General features: G+C 42.9%; 2 protein-coding genes across 2 annotated transcripts; one reads left to right on the top strand and one right to left on the bottom strand.

Annotated features, from left to right (window-relative positions):
- Positions 1 to 252: 252 nt before the first annotated feature.
- LOC127784008 (NAC domain-containing protein 83-like) lies at positions 253 to 2,313 on the bottom strand. Its single transcript, XM_052311177.1, has 3 exons — positions 1,823 to 2,313; positions 1,406 to 1,722; positions 253 to 888 (listed from the first exon to the last, which is right to left on the bottom strand). Exons 1-3 carry the CDS (start codon positions 1,986 to 1,988, stop codon positions 631 to 633), a joined length of 741 nt encoding a protein of 246 aa, XP_052167137.1. The 5' UTR covers positions 1,989 to 2,313; the 3' UTR covers positions 253 to 630.
- Positions 2,314 to 11,030: 8,717 nt separating this feature from the next.
- LOC127785275 (multiple organellar RNA editing factor 8, chloroplastic/mitochondrial-like) lies at positions 11,031 to 14,130 on the top strand. Its single transcript, XM_052312710.1, has 4 exons — positions 11,031 to 11,442; positions 12,197 to 12,294; positions 12,390 to 12,455; positions 13,240 to 14,130. Exons 1-4 carry the CDS (start codon positions 11,072 to 11,074, stop codon positions 13,893 to 13,895), a joined length of 1,191 nt encoding a protein of 396 aa, XP_052168670.1. The 5' UTR covers positions 11,031 to 11,071; the 3' UTR covers positions 13,896 to 14,130.
- Positions 14,131 to 15,572: the final 1,442 nt, after the last annotated feature.

The raw sequence follows: 15,572 nt of genomic DNA, 5'->3' as shown, positions 1-15,572 counted from the left end.
ACTTTTTCTTCAAACTTCCAACTTTTCCATCACATCAAAAAATTTCTACACATACTTTTAACTTTTCCGTCACATCGTTCCAATTTCAACTAAACTTTCAATTTTAGCATGAACTAAACACACCCTTTGGTACACAGATATATGATTTCATTTCTGTAGAGAAGTTAATTTTCAGCTGATCTATCAGTGTATACATGCGTTTTTTCTTCAAACAGAGAGTTGACAGGCTTTTGTTGGGAGCTAGAGGAGGCAGAGAAAAATTTTGGACTAAAGTTAATCTGACTGCTGCAGAAATGACAGCTGAATAATGGTAGCTAGTGGTAGCTAGCAACTGGTGATCGATCTGATGTTCCTGCTTAATTGAGGTTCCCTTATCTTAATAAATGATCAAGAGAAACTTACAAGTTACAATTGATACAGATGTCACAGCTGCTGCTCAGTAATCTTTACTTAGGAGCTTTCTTAAGCTGGGGCTTCTCTCTTCAACCTGCTGCTTAAACTTAAACTCCTACTAATCATTATGGTACAAGGAGAAGTACAAGAAAAGCAATGGAGGGACAAAAGAGAACAAGAAGAAGAAGAAAAAAAATCACTAGTACTAGTAATTAATTAAGGAGATTTTCAGCATGTCTAGGCCTCTCTTTGAGAGGCAGATGGAGCACCATTGATGCTGCCACTGCTGACTTCTTCTTCTCCTTCTCCGTCTGAAACCTCAGCCGTGACACAGCTCGACGACGACGGCGACGGCGACGGCTGCCGCCGACGGTGACCGTGGACACCGGTGACCGGCGTTTCGCCGTCGGCGTCGCCGGCTCGCCTTCTTGATGACCTGTTGTTCTTCAGAAAAATCCGGCACACCACCCATTCTCCTGGCTGAGCCATGCAACTCTGCAAAGAAAAACATAATGATACCATTCATCAGATTCCAGATGATCAAATTGAGCTCTCAAGTCTGAACTGAACTGAATTCGTGTTTAAATTTACAGCGACGGGTGCATGCTAGTAGATGAGATGTGAGTGACAAAGAGGTTCAATTAAATTTTTTGATGGAACACAATGCAAGACAAGTGGCCGCACACAGTGAAGTGTCCTAATCCACGTAGCCAAGCAGGTTAAGTTACTTTGAAAGGAGGCAAAGATTCTCTCATGTCTGCATGATTGAGATGCTGCCGTGCGCTGTGGAAAGCCTTTTGCAAAAGCTGCAAACTTCTCTTCAGTTAATTTACCCAAAAATTTCACATACATATGCTAAGTTTGTTCTAATAAAAGTTTGAACTAAAACTGGGGTTAATTAATTTGAACCTTTGAAGCAAAACCTAATGATGATTCAGAATGACATTAGACTTAATCACATGTATCAGTACTATTAGTGTTATTACTGAAGAATTGGAGAATCCAGACTCACATGGTTCCCGCGCTTTGTCTGTCCGGCGGCGGCGACGGCGACGGCGCCGGCGGCGGCGAGGCGGTACTCGTGCATGACCCAGTGGGTGCGCGACGGCGGCTTCGCGCGGAGGAAGAGCAGCGTCGTCTTGACGCCGACGAGGTGCTGGCCGCCGCCGCCGCCGCCGCCGCACCCGAAGCCACGCAGGAACACCGGCTTCTCCGCCCCCGTCGCCTTCCAGTACCCACTCCCCGCCCTCCTCCTCCGCCACCCGCCGCCGCCGCTCGCCGCCGCGAGCTGCCGGAAGCTGAAGAAGTAGGCCTCACCATCGCCGGCGCCTGCACAGAAGGAGAGAGTTCACGATCAGTCTCCCGCTCGGTCGAGCTTGGCAATGGCGCCGCACCTCCTCGAAACCAAAACGGATCAAGAAAACCGCACCGGGGAGGTCCCAGGGGTCGAGCACGGCGGCGTCGTGGACGTCCGGGATGACGGCGGCGGGGAGCGGCCGGGACAGCGCCCTCCGCCGGAGGTACTGCACCACCAGCTCCTCGTCCGTCGGGTGGAACCTGAACCCCGGCGGCAGCTGCTGCCCCGGCGTTGCCATTGCTAAAGCTCTTCAGCTCAGTTAGCTAGCTAACCACGCAGTGAATGCACAGTAGCAGCCAAGCTGAGTGATCAACGATCAGTGAGACACTGTCACAGCTTCAGCTCAAGCTTCACAGATCACAGGTAACTTATGAGTTCTTGGAATGTTCAGAGTTTTCAGAGATCCAGAGATTCAGAGAGAGAGAGAGAGAGAGGGAGAGAGAGTTTGATGATGAGTGGAGTGGAGAAGAAAAGGGCGGGGAATTTATAGGATCCATGTGGCGTGGAGCAGGCTCCAATCCTGCCACCATTGTTGCTTAAATAGTATGATTCCTTCTCCGATTTGACATGATCCAATCTTGTTTCACCCTAAACATGTCTCCTAAATTCTGATTGATACAAAAACTTTTTCTTCTCCTCCCTCTTTTTTCAGAAAGTGGAGAAAAAAAATCCAAGTAGCGCTTGACAGAGATTTAATTAATTGTTTATTTTGGTTTTAAGATAGACTAGAGGGTTTATGGTCAATTGTTAATCATGCCATGTAAGCAATTCACTTGACTCGATGGCTTGGATTTATATGCCCATTGGCCATTGCACAAAAAAAATTGAGTACTTTTGTTTCTATGATTGCTATATGATTCCATGTTTTTAGGGACATTTTTGTCTGGTTATTCATTTTAAAAACATTTTTTTCTGATAAAAATCATGAAGCAAACTTCAGGATTGGCACTTTGCTCGTTTTTGCACATCGGATTCGACCCTGATGTGCCCTATGCAAACTGCAGCTTGCAAGTGACTGACAGGAGGAACACACGCACACAGGTGCAGATGTTCTTGTCAGTGATTGCCTTGTGAGCTAATCAACTGGCTTAATTGGCAGAGCTGATTATCGCCATGTGTTGTGCGTGCTTCCGTGGTACTTCGTGTGGATTAGGAGGAATCATTAGCGCCTTTTCTTGCTTCTAATTGTAATCATGTCACTCTTTTGGCCGTTGCTTAATATGCCGAGTTGCTTCCTGCCCCCTCCTTCCAAGCAACCAAGCATCTCCAATGCCTGAATCTTAGGGCCTCCTGGGCCCACACACCTGGCAGATATTTCAAGAGCACTGTAAAAAAAACATTTTATCTGATTTAAGATTCATCTGCATCAGCATGTGTCTTCCTAGTATAACTACTCCCTCCGTCCCGGTTTGGTTGTCGTTGGGGTGTAGAGTTATTGTCCCAGGAAGAAGGTCGTTTAGGCGTAGGGCAGCTAGCAGGCTAGCCACTATTATGAGTACTTTTATTAATTTTCTTCCCCATGCTGGTTGCAGATATATCAGAATGACAGACGCAGTACTAGTTTTGTGTTAATTTTTAAGCATTGAAATGATTAATGTAGGGGCACGTTGGTCATTTTTCCAACACCATATTTTGTCATCTCTTTCCTAGAACGACTAGTAAATTGGGACAGAGGAAGTAACTTGTCCTGGTTTCTCTTTGAATTTTCTGAAGAAATGGATATTTTTTTCTTTGTGTGATTATGCACAGGAAGAAATAACTGTCTCATGAAGTCTCATCCAATGCCCATTGGTTCAGACACACTCTTTTTTCTCCTCTCAATTCATCAGCATTAGCAGGGCATAATCTACACGAAACGAGTGAGAATATTAATCGCACCTCGTATAGTGTCATAATTTCTTGGCTTTTTATATTTCTTCGCTCTTAGGATTGTATTGTTCTTCCGCTATATTTAATGAAAAAGATACACTCTCATGCTATTTTTCTCTTCAAAAAAAAGTGAGAATATTAACCGCAAAGCCACATTTAAGTACTACATCCGTTTTAGGTTATAAGACATCTTGACTTTAGTCAAAGTCAAACTGTTTTAAGTTTGACTAAGTTTATAGAAAAAATAATAACATTTTCAACCAAGATAAATTTATTATAAGAATATATTTAATTATTGATCTAATGAAACTAATTTGGTATTATAAATATTATTATAGTTGTTTATAAACTTAGTCAAATTTAAAGTAGTTTGATTTTGACCAAAGTTAAACCATCTTATAACCTGAAACGGATGGAGTATTTAACAACAGCCGGTTAAACAGAATGGTGAGTTGGTGACGTCACAGCATCGCACCATGCCGGGGAAGATGACGTCCAAGCATAGCTCACAGAGCAACTCCGTGCAAGCAACAGGGTGAAAAACTCCGGGCTCCCCTGTCGCCATTACCGTGACAAATACAGCAGGCTTGGATTGGAATAACTCCAGCGGGAGGAGAGGCTTGTGGAATGGAATTGCTTGCCTTGCTCCAATCAAATTCGGCGACTTTTTGGTGTGCCAAAAGGGGATCATTTTTACCCCCCAAGAGGTAACTTGCTCAGTGCTATTACCTTTCATTGCATAGATGTCTACCAGTCTATGTGACGATGCAATGTTGCCAACGCTGTCAAACCCGGGTTTCGAACCTATGACGTCAATAACGATAACTATATGTCTTTTATTATCGAATTTCATGCACTAACCAGTTCAACCCAATTACCCAAAAACTTAAACCGTTGAGAAAAATGAGGTTTTTGAACTTAAAAGCTCTGGCTTTTATACCATACTTAGTTACAACCAACCAGTTCAACCTAAAAGCATAAGACGATGAGGAAGCGTGCACAATTTACCTTTTTTAGATAATGGAAGCTTTATTAATCTCAGTAAAATTGTATCAAGTGATATAATTATTCTGAGAGCACCTCCGGCTTCTGCACTCAAAGAGTGCACACAGCCAACAAGAAAGAAACAAAAGATAAACTCATCATCCAAATAGCAGGGACAAAAAGAACTTCAGGAGCCCTCTAACCGTAGCCTAGAACGCCACCCATGTGCCGGGGTAGAAAACTCCTTGGCCACTAGCTCCAATTGTTGACAAGCCACAATGATAGTTCCCCACAAATTGACCTTCTGAAGGATAGCCTATGAGCGGAGCCAATGTGTAATAAAAAAGATAACCTGCAAAGGAGAAGATATGTTTTTTCTTTCAAAAACCACATCATTTTTGCAAAGCCAAATAGACCAAATAGTGGTTGTTGCCCCTAATAAGACCAAAGATCTCAAATTGCGTGGTTGTCTTCTTATCCAATGCCCAAACATATGAGTTGTACTATTAGGTAAACTAATATTCGAAGCAAACTGGATTAAAGACCAAACTGCACGGGCAAAACGACAATCAAAGAACAAATGATTAATAGTTTCATCTTTGTGGCAGAAAGAACAAGACTTGTTTCCTCTCCAATTCCTTTTAATAAGATTATCTTTTGTTAAGACTACTCCACGACGTAAGTACCATAAGAAGATCTTAATCTTTAGGGGGGCTTTGATCTTCCAGATTCTTTTGTTTATATTGGAAACATCGGTCTGCACCAACGCAAGATAAAGAGATTTAACCGAGAATCTGCCATCAGTGGTTAGATTCCATTTAAACTCATCTTGGTTGTGAGATAATATAATCTGGACATGCTAGTGATTATGATCCAGAGAGCAAATAATGCATAACAGCTTGTTGGAGTGGTGCCTCATCTCATTGATGGTGGATTGTCCATCCTCCAATATGCTGATGATACTGTACTCTTTATGGAACATGATCTAGAGAAAGCTTGTAATATGAAAATGTTGTTGAACGTTTTCGAAGAATTATCTGGCTTAAAGATTAATTTCCATAAGAGCGAGCTTTACTGCTTTGGTGAAGCCCAAACAGCTCATGATCAATATACTAACCTTTTTCAATGTGAGGTTGGTTCTTTTCCATTCCGTTACCTTGGCATTCCTATACATCATAGGAGACTTCGTAATTCGGAGTGGAAGGAAGTGATTGAACGGCTTGAAAAACGGTTGGCAAGTTGGAAAGGCAAACTTTTATCACTTGGAGGGCGATTAACACTAATCAATTCAGTGCTTACCAGCCTACCAATGTATATGATGTCCTTTTTGGAAATACCTAAAGGAGTGATCAAGAAGATTGATTATTTCCGATCAAGGTTCTTTTGGCAAGGGGATGGACACAAAAGGAAATATAGACTAGCAAGGTGGGACATCATATGTCGTCCTAAAGACCAAGGGGGGTTGGGAATTCAAGATCTTGAAATTAAGAACAAGGCTCTCCTTAGCAAGTGGTTGCATAAACTACTCACTACAGATGGTGTGTGACAACAAATGCTAAGGATAAAATATTTGGGGTCACAACCTTTGTCTCAAGCTCAGTGGAAAGCAGGAGACTCACACTTTTGGGCTAGTCTAATGAAGGCCAAGCCTGATTTTCTCAGGTTTGGCTCCTTCAACATCAAAGATGGCTCTCAAGTTCGGTTTTGGGAAGATAAATGGTTGGGGAATGCCTGTTTAAGAGAACAATATCCTTGTCTCTATAACATTGTTAGGCATAAACATGCAACTATTTCAGAAATTTTCCAAACCAGTCCTCTAAGCTTTTCTTGGCGCAGGGACCTTACTGGCTCTAAGTTAGTGGTGTGGAATCACCTTCTCTCGTGCACAATTTACCTATGTTCCACCATTCATGAATTATCGACGATGTTTCGGTGCATGTAACTAAGTAGCACATGAAACCAAACCAAGTGCATGAGAGGGAGACTAGTACGAATCTTTATTATTCAGGATTACACTTGAGGAGAAATGGGGACAGAAATTAGGCTCAAGTTGAAGTGCCCAAGCAACAGGTCCCCTTCAACTCCTCCAAGCACTATATCTTTCAATAATGCAAATTGTTGACAGAATGGCCACAAACAACACATGGCTGGGCACCAGGAGAGCAGGTGATGCTGGACCAGAAATAGGAATCCTGATGAGAACACCCCCCACCAATCTCATTTCTCTCCACGACCCTCATTCGTCGACTTGCTGTCGCGAGTCGGCATCGTCCTCGAGCGAATCCCGACCGAATTCCATGAAACATTGAGTGTGTCCTGAGGGTTCTTTCAGGGTTCAGACCTATCTAGCTGGATCAGTGTGGCTCAGGGGAGAGAGAGAGAGAGCAATGCAATTTGCAACTCACACAATTGTCTGTCTCACCTGATGTCATTGCTCCCATTTCCTTAAACAAACAGCAAGTGCAGTTTCAGGTACTGCTAGTTTAGGCTTATCTTTTCAGATTTTTTACCGGAACATTGAAACGGATTATTTGTTCTGCTCCGAAAAATAAATTTTCTTAAAAAACCTTGTGTTGCTGTATTGTTTAGACCAAGTTTATTTATCAAGTAGATAATTCGTAGTAACAATCCACTCAATAATTTGTTTTAAACTGAGGCTTAGAGTTAGATAGCTGCAGAGAGCAAGCCAGAAAAAGCTATCTATCAGCAGTAGGTACAGACCAATCATATGAGTAGTAGCAGTAAGCAGAGACAGATCAATCAGCTAGAGTGTCCTACATTTCCTCTAACACAAGCCATTTCCATTTCTCCCGGTGTTAACTTAGGAACCCGGAAACCGGCATATCGATGAACCGATCGATCGATCGATCCATGTCGCCATGATCATGATCGATCATGTCGTGTGTGTGCAGGTGTGAACAGTGGTGTGTTCATCGCTCGTTTTCTGGAGTTATTTCTGAAAGCTTAAGACTAATTAATACACTACTGCTACTGCTACTGAACGATCTCTAAATCATATTGTGGTTGGGTACTTGGGGGTTGCTTTCTCCTTGTGTGGCAGATTGTCAATGCCTTTGGAGTGCGGGTGCCTCTGACTTGTGCGTGGTGAGACCCTTGCCCATGAACTGAAGCAAACACTGCAATTGCCAACCTTAATTAATACTGATCTTTGAGTTGATTACTAGTACTATTTTGGCCTGAAAAGATGGCTAGGGTCATAGCATCTAGTAGGCAAATATTATTGAAGAAAAGGAAATGATCTTGCTTGGGTTGATGCCTTCTGTCCCCAGATAAGCAGCTAGGACCCCGGAAACTGCATGCCCAATGATTTCATCCGCTTTGGCCGCCTCAAGCTCGGCTTGGTTAATTAGGAGTTAGGACCTAGTCACTTTTAGTGATCAGGACATGTAAACTTCTCAAAGCTAGAGGTAATTATTTTTCAATTAGTAGTAGGTTATTTTCTGAACATGTATTGAGTATAAATTACTCAACTTTGACAGTATGTTTGGCAGGTTAGGCAGGGTTTCTTTTGCCTTGATAAGTTGATTTGTGTGCAAGTGGCCTTAAATTAGCTTTCTTTCTCATCTTAGTTTTGGCCAAAGCCTGAACATTCTCACTCCTTTTACTGGTCAGAAAGCTGCTGACCTATTCAGTGATTCTCCTTTCAATCCAGCAGGTCTCCCACTGGTCTAAAGTTTCAGAAGTTTTCAGAGATTAGCACTGAAACATCCTGCCTGTGATTCCTGTCCTAAATGCAGAGATGTTAGCTTTAATTGTTGCATTGTTTGATCAGGGTAACAAAACATTGTTGCATTGCTTGATAACATTGATGTGATGTGTCTCACTTTTGGAGGGACTTGTTTCCAGGAGAAGATTAAGGTCTTTGCTTGGTCACATGCATGGCACATGTCCATGCAATGCATGCGTGCAAGCTCTTGATGATGATGATTATGATGATGGTAAACCAGGGTTAGCTTTCATTCTAAGTTGCTTGCTCCTTCAGCTGTTTGTTTGGCAGCAGCTGAGGGCCATGAGCATGAAGTACAGTACTACTGAACTCCATGTGCTGAAGGCTGCTGCTGCTGCTGGTGGCTGCACATTGTATTGCAGCACGCAAATGCAGATCTGGAGCACAGTAATCCCTTGGGTCTTAAGAGAGAGTAGGAAGTATAAAACAGAATGATTAGCTTCACTCCCGACCATTGCTAACTTGGATCACAAGTTCCTCATCTGCACTAGCCATAAGTAATAGTAGTAATATTTCTTCTGCAAGACAAGACAATACTCTAGATCATCTGCTAAATGCAAGATATTTTAAGAAAATTCTTGTGAATTACTATATTCATACGATGCAAATTCAGAATAAGCTAGTACTCATAATTTTAAACTGAGGATCATAGATGAACACCATCTCATTATCATGCCCTTGAGAGAGACGACGAACTTACTCTTTTCTTCCTCACTAGTCATAAATCCCTTTGATCTTGCAACACAGCATCAGCAACATGATGGCTACTGTTACAGAAGCGGGTGAGACTTTATTTTGTTTTCTTTTTCTAATTGTTAAATTTTGATTCATGTGTCACGTCAAATGAAGACTGAGTTTAGTCATGTAGGTGCCACGTCATCTGAAACCGCCGTCCAAACCGCTTTGAGACTTATTTTGCACCGATTTTAACAGTAGAAGGACTCATTGGATTTGGTTTTTCGGTTGAAGGATGAAAATCGGATCCGTTAACAAGTTAAGGGGCTCAGATGAACTTATTCCTACTGAAACGAGCTGCGGTATTTTCTTCATTTGGGCCAGAGACTAGTGGACCGTTTTCTTGACTTGTCTGGGCCAAAGCCCATGCCTGACTTGACTTAATGGTGTAAGGGGCCGATTTTTGTGTGATGCTTATTCTGAACAGAATAATTTGTCTCTTGGAGTTAAATATAAACCAAAGCATCAAATATGGATTATTATCAGCAAAATATTCATTTGAAAATTTTGCAATTTTCTCAAGATTAGTAAGGTGACCAACATCTGTGGGTACTCTATCCCTAAAATTAGGAGCACTTATTTTCGCTAAAAGGACTATTATTTGGTAGAGATATTTCCATAAAAAAAGATTACTCTCTTAATAATACTCGTTATTTCAGACAAGAACATGTTTTTAAAAAGCAACTTTAACCATTATATAATTTTCTATATAGAATTATCAAAAATATATATTTTTATTATATTACTTTTTAAGATTAATCTATGCCTATATCCTATGGTTCATATTTCTAAAGTCTTGTTCAGTTAACAATCAAACTAGAGGGATTGAAGAAGATTGAGGAGCATAATTCCACACTATAATAGGTGTGGAATAAATCATTTTGAAATATCTCTTAATTCTTTTGTGAGAGAGATTAACTGAACAAGGTGTAATAAAGCAAATATTTTGAAAATTATTCATAGTCCAAAACTAAAAATATAATACACCAGTCCAGCACTCTCTCGTCTCCGCTTCATTCCCCACCACGCCGTCATCCATGGCCGCCGATTGTGGTAGACCCCGGTGAGCGGCGAGATTGGCGACCACCGCATCTCCCTCCTCCTACGCACCCTCGTCCTCCAAGCTCACTGTTGTACTATGAATCGGATTCGGAGATCGATTGAGTTGCATCGAGTGTTGGATCGGAGGCGGGTTCCCTGGAGTTGCTATATAAACCCTTGTTTTGTTCCGGCGGGGCGGGAGGCGATGATGGCGGAGGAAGAGGGGGGATGAACGTACAAGGCAAGCGCAAGGCTGGTGCGTGTTGCCTCGGTGGCGGCGGGAAGCGGCGGCCGTCGTGGAGGTGGAGGAGCGGGACTTGACGTCGCTCCACGACGAGGTCGCTAACCACATCGCGGAGCGGCTGCTCGCCGCCGGCGTGAGGGAGTACAGAGCGTTCCGCGCCGTGTGCTCCCGCTGGAGCGCATCCACCGCCGACCCGCGGGACCCCACGCTAGCCAACCCCCGCTTCCGGCCGCACGGCTAGATCTCGATCTGGGAGAACATCGGGCTCCGCCCCGCCGACGCCAATTGGATCACCTACCTCCACGCCGCCACCGACAAGGTCCGGCGGGGCATGCTGCCGGAGGCGGTCTGGAGGCAAAGCATGTTATATTATCTATGATTCTATAATTTATTAGATTGTAAATTTAAGAGATTTAAATACAAACATGTTAAATCATCATCATACATAATTCACTTAATAAATCCTTTTCGAACATCTTTAATAAATCCTTTTCGAACATCTCTCATTCTCTAAATAGTAGAGTGATTAATTAACCGAAAAGTGTGTAAAGCAAATGTTTTGGAAATTATCCCTAATCCAAAACTAAAAATATTATCAACCCGAGGAATATATAATATGCGGCTATAAAAATGGGACCCGATTGCCCGGATTAGGCTTAAACCCTCAGCCCCCCTCATTCCCAATCTAGGGTTTTCCCCCATGGCGTCGGCGTCGCGCTTCCTCCTCCTCTCCAGGCTCCCCGCCGCCGCCGCCTCCTCCACCTCCCGCCTCCTCCGCCCGCTCGCCGCCGCGGGGAGCCTCCTCCCGGCGGCGCTCGCCCCCTCCGCCCCGCGCGCCGCGGCGGCGGCGGCGAGGTGCTTCGCCACGCAGGCCGCGACCTCCTCGCTGCGGGACTCGTCGCCGAACTGGAGCAACCGGCCCCCCAAGGAGACGATCCTCCTCGACGGGTGCGACTTCGAGCACTGGCTGGTCGTCGTGGAGCCGCCCCCCGGCGATCCCTCCAACCCGGAGCCCACCCGCGACGAGATTATCGACGGCTACATCAAAACCCTCGCACAGGTGGTTGGGAGGTATATATGGCCGTCTTGAACGATCCTCCCCCCCTTCTCCCTCTCACGCGCATCTCGCATCCGTGGGATTTCGTGGAAACACTCGATTTAATCTGTTAGTTCGTGATTGGGTCGTGATTGGGGGTGAGGAAATGGGACGGAGGAAGTGGATTTGGGGATATTTATAGTTAGGTGATATGTGAAGTTTTTCCATGGTATTATTTGTTCACTTCATCTGTGGTGGATTGGCTGATAAATACCTGTTTCAGTGATAGTGTATTCTGTACTGTTGATGCATATTTTATTTTATTTTCACAAATGTGACTGGGATTTTATTTAGAGATTCCACATGTATTTGTCATTTTCTTTTGATTCGCTACGGTTTCCATATTAATCTGGTCTCATGGTGTTGCATGTAGTTAGTTATTATGGGGGAATAAATTGGTATTTCTATGGGGATGATTTGTAAATTAGAAGGGAGGTCATGCCCTCATGTTATCAACACGATGTTTTTTAATCATGCTTCATGCCCTGTTTTGAAAATTGATTGTGTTCTATTAATTCTGTCAACCACTGACATATTTAGGCGTCCATCTTCATGGTAGCATGTGCTAGTTTTTCTGGTTTCTCTTTAATTATCGCATCATGTAAGTCCTACTGTATAACAATTTATTTGCTTAGTTTATTCATTTATTTTCTTGATATATGCCCTGGGTATTGGCCATTATATAAATTGCTCATAATTCTTTTTAACCAAATGTGTCCTTTCTTCCAGTGAGGAAGAAGCAAGGCATAAGATCTACTCAGTGTCAACTCGGCATTACTTTGCTTTTGGAGCTCTTGTATCTGAGGAACTCTCCTACAAACTCAAAGGTATTTATGGTTGTATGAAATTCTTTGTAGGGGATGTTTTATGGAGGTCACTTGTGTTCTTGCTTTAACGCTGTGCTATTAAATTATTTTGCCAGAGTTGCCCAAGGTCCGCTGGGTTCTTCCAGACTCATACCTGGATGTCAGAAATAAGGACTACGGAGGTAAATGTTCATTCTCTTCCTATTGAATTACATATCATCACTTTCTTTTCTGAACTGTTTTTATATCATTTCCGTGTTAGTTATATAGATCCTCTGTGATAATTGCTCTCTATGTGTATGATGCCATATTATGATCAAACTGATTAATTCTAATGTCCCTGTGCAATGCTTTGAACTGATAATTTCTGGCTCTTGTTTTATAGAGGTTATGTTTTTTCTGCGTCAAGTATATGTTTTACCATGGAACTCTTCTGCTGATTGCTCTGGTGTCACCTTGTATTCTAGCATACCACTGAACTTTTTATTTGGAGTCTGTATCCTGTGAAATCTCCTAGTACTAGGATATCTTGAAATTTAGTTTGCTATTTCTTCCCTAGACCATCTGATAAGTTGGATTGCTTGATTATCAGTACTCATCGCAGTGAAATCAACTAGTTCAAGCAAACTTTATAAACTTGAGTCAGTAATATCTATTTAGTTATCTAGTTTTGAGGGAGTAAATGGTAACTTGGACCTTCTGTTTGTAGTTGTATATATGTCATGGTAGTGGTAGTGATTGCGGACTGTCCGTGGCAGTCACCATCTTCTGTGGTTGAGAATTTGAATACATATGTTATTTTTTAGTGTGCTGTTTGTTGCTTAGTTCATAATTATATCTAGCAGAGTTTTATGAGTTCATAGTTATTTTTATCTGTTTTGTAATGTCTTTATCCATGTGATGGAATCATAGAGATGTGATCTATGAGCATTTGGTGTGTATTTGACACCTTGTCTTTTATTGCAGGAGAACCTTTTATAAATGGGGAAGCCGTTCCTTATGACCCTAAGTACCACGAGGAGTGGGTGAGAAACAATGCGCGTGCCAATGAAAGAAGCCGGCGCAATGATAGGCCTAGAAACTTTGACAGGTCAAGGAATTTTGAGAGGAGAAGGGAGAACATGCAGAACTTCCAGAACAGAGATGTGCCTCCTGGCCAGGGATTCAACAGCCCTCCCCCACCAGGTCAGGGCCCAGTCCCGCCTCGTGATGCTCCTCCGATGCACCATGCTCAGGGTAATGTTCCTCCACCTCCACCACCAAATGCAGGTCCTCCAAACTACCAGCCCCATGCACCAAATCCGCAAGGCTATACAAACTATCAGCAGGGCGGTGCGCCTGGCTACCAAGGTGGACCCCCTGGCTATCAAGGTAGCAACCAGGGCTACCAAGGTCCACCCCCACCCCCACCATCTGCTTACCAAGGCAACAACCCTGGATACCAGGGAGGAGGGCCAGGTTACCAGGGCGGCAACCCGCCTCCTTACCAAGGTGGCAACCCTGGCTATGCACCAGGCTACCATGGCCAAGGAGGCAACCCTAGCTACCAGCAAGGCGGCGATAACTACAATGCCGGTGCGCCGGCTTATGAGAGGGACGGACAAGGGAGGAATTACCAGTAGAACACTGCTAGAATAAACGATATGTAGAATCTAGTACGAGCGTAACTTCATTTGTTTCCTGTTGTTATCGCATGTATACTCTTATGCTGCTTTGTGAACTCGGTTTCGTATGTGTCGAGCAATCACTTCAATGTGTCTGGAACTAGCGGTTGTTTGAGGCACTTAAAACATTATAAATGCTTGGTCAACTAGTGCATTTTGTCCAAATAAATACACTGCTAACTGTGTTCTTGTACGGAGCTCGGAAGCTGCTCTGTTAATTCCATTTCTATTGTTCTGCCATCTGTGCGCAATGGTTCAATTGTATATGCGGCAACGTCCTCGTCTCCTGTCTGATGTTGCTTGATTACGTCTGAGTGGAAGTGGAACCAAACAATTGCATATGCAGCCACGCCGTTGTGCAGTACTGTTCGTTGAGATTGGTTTGGCTATGTTCATGGCTGGTTTGGCTATATTCATGGCTGGAGGAGTGAATGATACATATACCCCAAAATATAATAGGTTTTTTTGGAGGGATTAAGGTTCAGATACAATTTAAATAATAGGTTTTTTTTTTGGAGGGATTAAGGTTCAGATACAATTTAAATAAAGGATAGTTTGATTGGCTAATAAAGGATAGTTTGATTGGCTAAGGTGAGGAATATTGACAATATTTCAATGTTAAATACAAGGATAGTTTGATAGGCTAATAAAGGATAGTTTGATTGGCTAAGGTGAGGAATATTGACAATATTTCAATGTTAAATACACGGATAGTTTGATTGGCTAATAAAGGATAGTTTGATTGGCTTAGGTGAGGAATATTCACAATATTTCAATGTTAAATACATCTATATCTAGATATAGGGAGTAGTTCTTTTTATACGATTGAGTTTATGTTTAGTCTAATTTCTCTATTACTTATCTATGCTACTATATTTATAAAATATACGAATTACCCAACTCAACTATAATCCGCTCACGAGCAATATCATCGGATTTTATGGAATACATTGATAAACCACAAAAACCGATAAGATCCTGATAAATTTTGTCCAAATTTTTAAATTCAGTTTGTTTTTTTTAGCTTGACCCAATAACCGTGTGGTTTGTGTTTTTGCCCCGGTTCAGAAAGATTTTGCAAATCGAGTTAGACCATAATTGTGAACCCTGCTGCCTGCCCTGTGCTCAGTTGCTCACCATTCACCTATGTCGCCTCGAGCTTGCTCGCCCTCCCTCCTCCATGAGCTCGGCGCAAGCAAGCACAAATTGTATTTTATCCTAGTTATTAAGCACTCTGACGTGTAGTATCTAGGTCCCGTTCTTTTCTCCAATAAAAGTTTGATGAAGATTAAAATTTTCGTGGCACGCTTTTTAAACTGCTAAACGGTATATTTTGTGCGAAAACTTTATATATATATATATTTCGAAGACCGTATCGATGTTCAAACCATAAAATAAATAATTATGAAACCGGAGGGAAACGCATTTGGACGAACTGTGGGATGGTATAATCCCAAATTTCTCACCTACATTAGGGCTTGTGGAGGAGACACCGAAGTGACTTTTACGTGTCCCAACCCAACCCAATGCCCAGCGAACTGCGGCGGCGACCACATCGGCGGTGCAAGCAGGCGCACCTCCGGCCATTCCTCGGTCCTCGCCTCGTGCAGGTGCTCCGCTTCTGGCCCTGTTCAG

The sequence above is a fragment of the Oryza glaberrima genome, chromosome 9, assembly GCF_000147395.1.
Source record: "Oryza glaberrima chromosome 9, OglaRS2, whole genome shotgun sequence".
In the NCBI taxonomy this organism is placed as follows: domain Eukaryota; kingdom Viridiplantae; phylum Streptophyta; class Magnoliopsida; order Poales; family Poaceae; genus Oryza; species Oryza glaberrima.
Note: the sequence above shows the minus strand (reverse complement) of the source record. Positions and strands in the feature narration are given on the sequence as shown.

Bases quoted from the DNA above. Each gene is read 5' to 3' on its own strand.
- LOC127785275 (XM_052312710.1), top strand. From the start codon at position 11,072: ATGGCGTCGGCGTCGCGCTTCCTCCTCCTCTCCAGGCTCCCCGCCGCC. The intron at 12,295-12,389 runs GTATTTATGGTT...TTATTTTGCCAG, and splicing joins ACTCTCCTACAAACTCAAAG to AGTTGCCCAAGGTCCGCTGG. The intron at 12,456-13,239 runs GTAAATGTTCAT...CTTTTATTGCAG, and splicing joins CAGAAATAAGGACTACGGAG to GAGAACCTTTTATAAATGGG.
- LOC127784008 (XM_052311177.1), bottom strand. From the start codon at position 1,988: ATGGCAACGCCGGGGCAGCAGCTGCCGCCGGGGTTCAGGTTCCACCCG. The intron at 1,723-1,822 runs GTGCGGTTTTCT...CCTTCTGTGCAG, and splicing joins CGACCCCTGGGACCTCCCCG to GCGCCGGCGATGGTGAGGCC. The intron at 889-1,405 runs GTGAGTCTGGAT...TTTTCTTTGCAG, and splicing joins AGACAAAGCGCGGGAACCAT to AGTTGCATGGCTCAGCCAGG.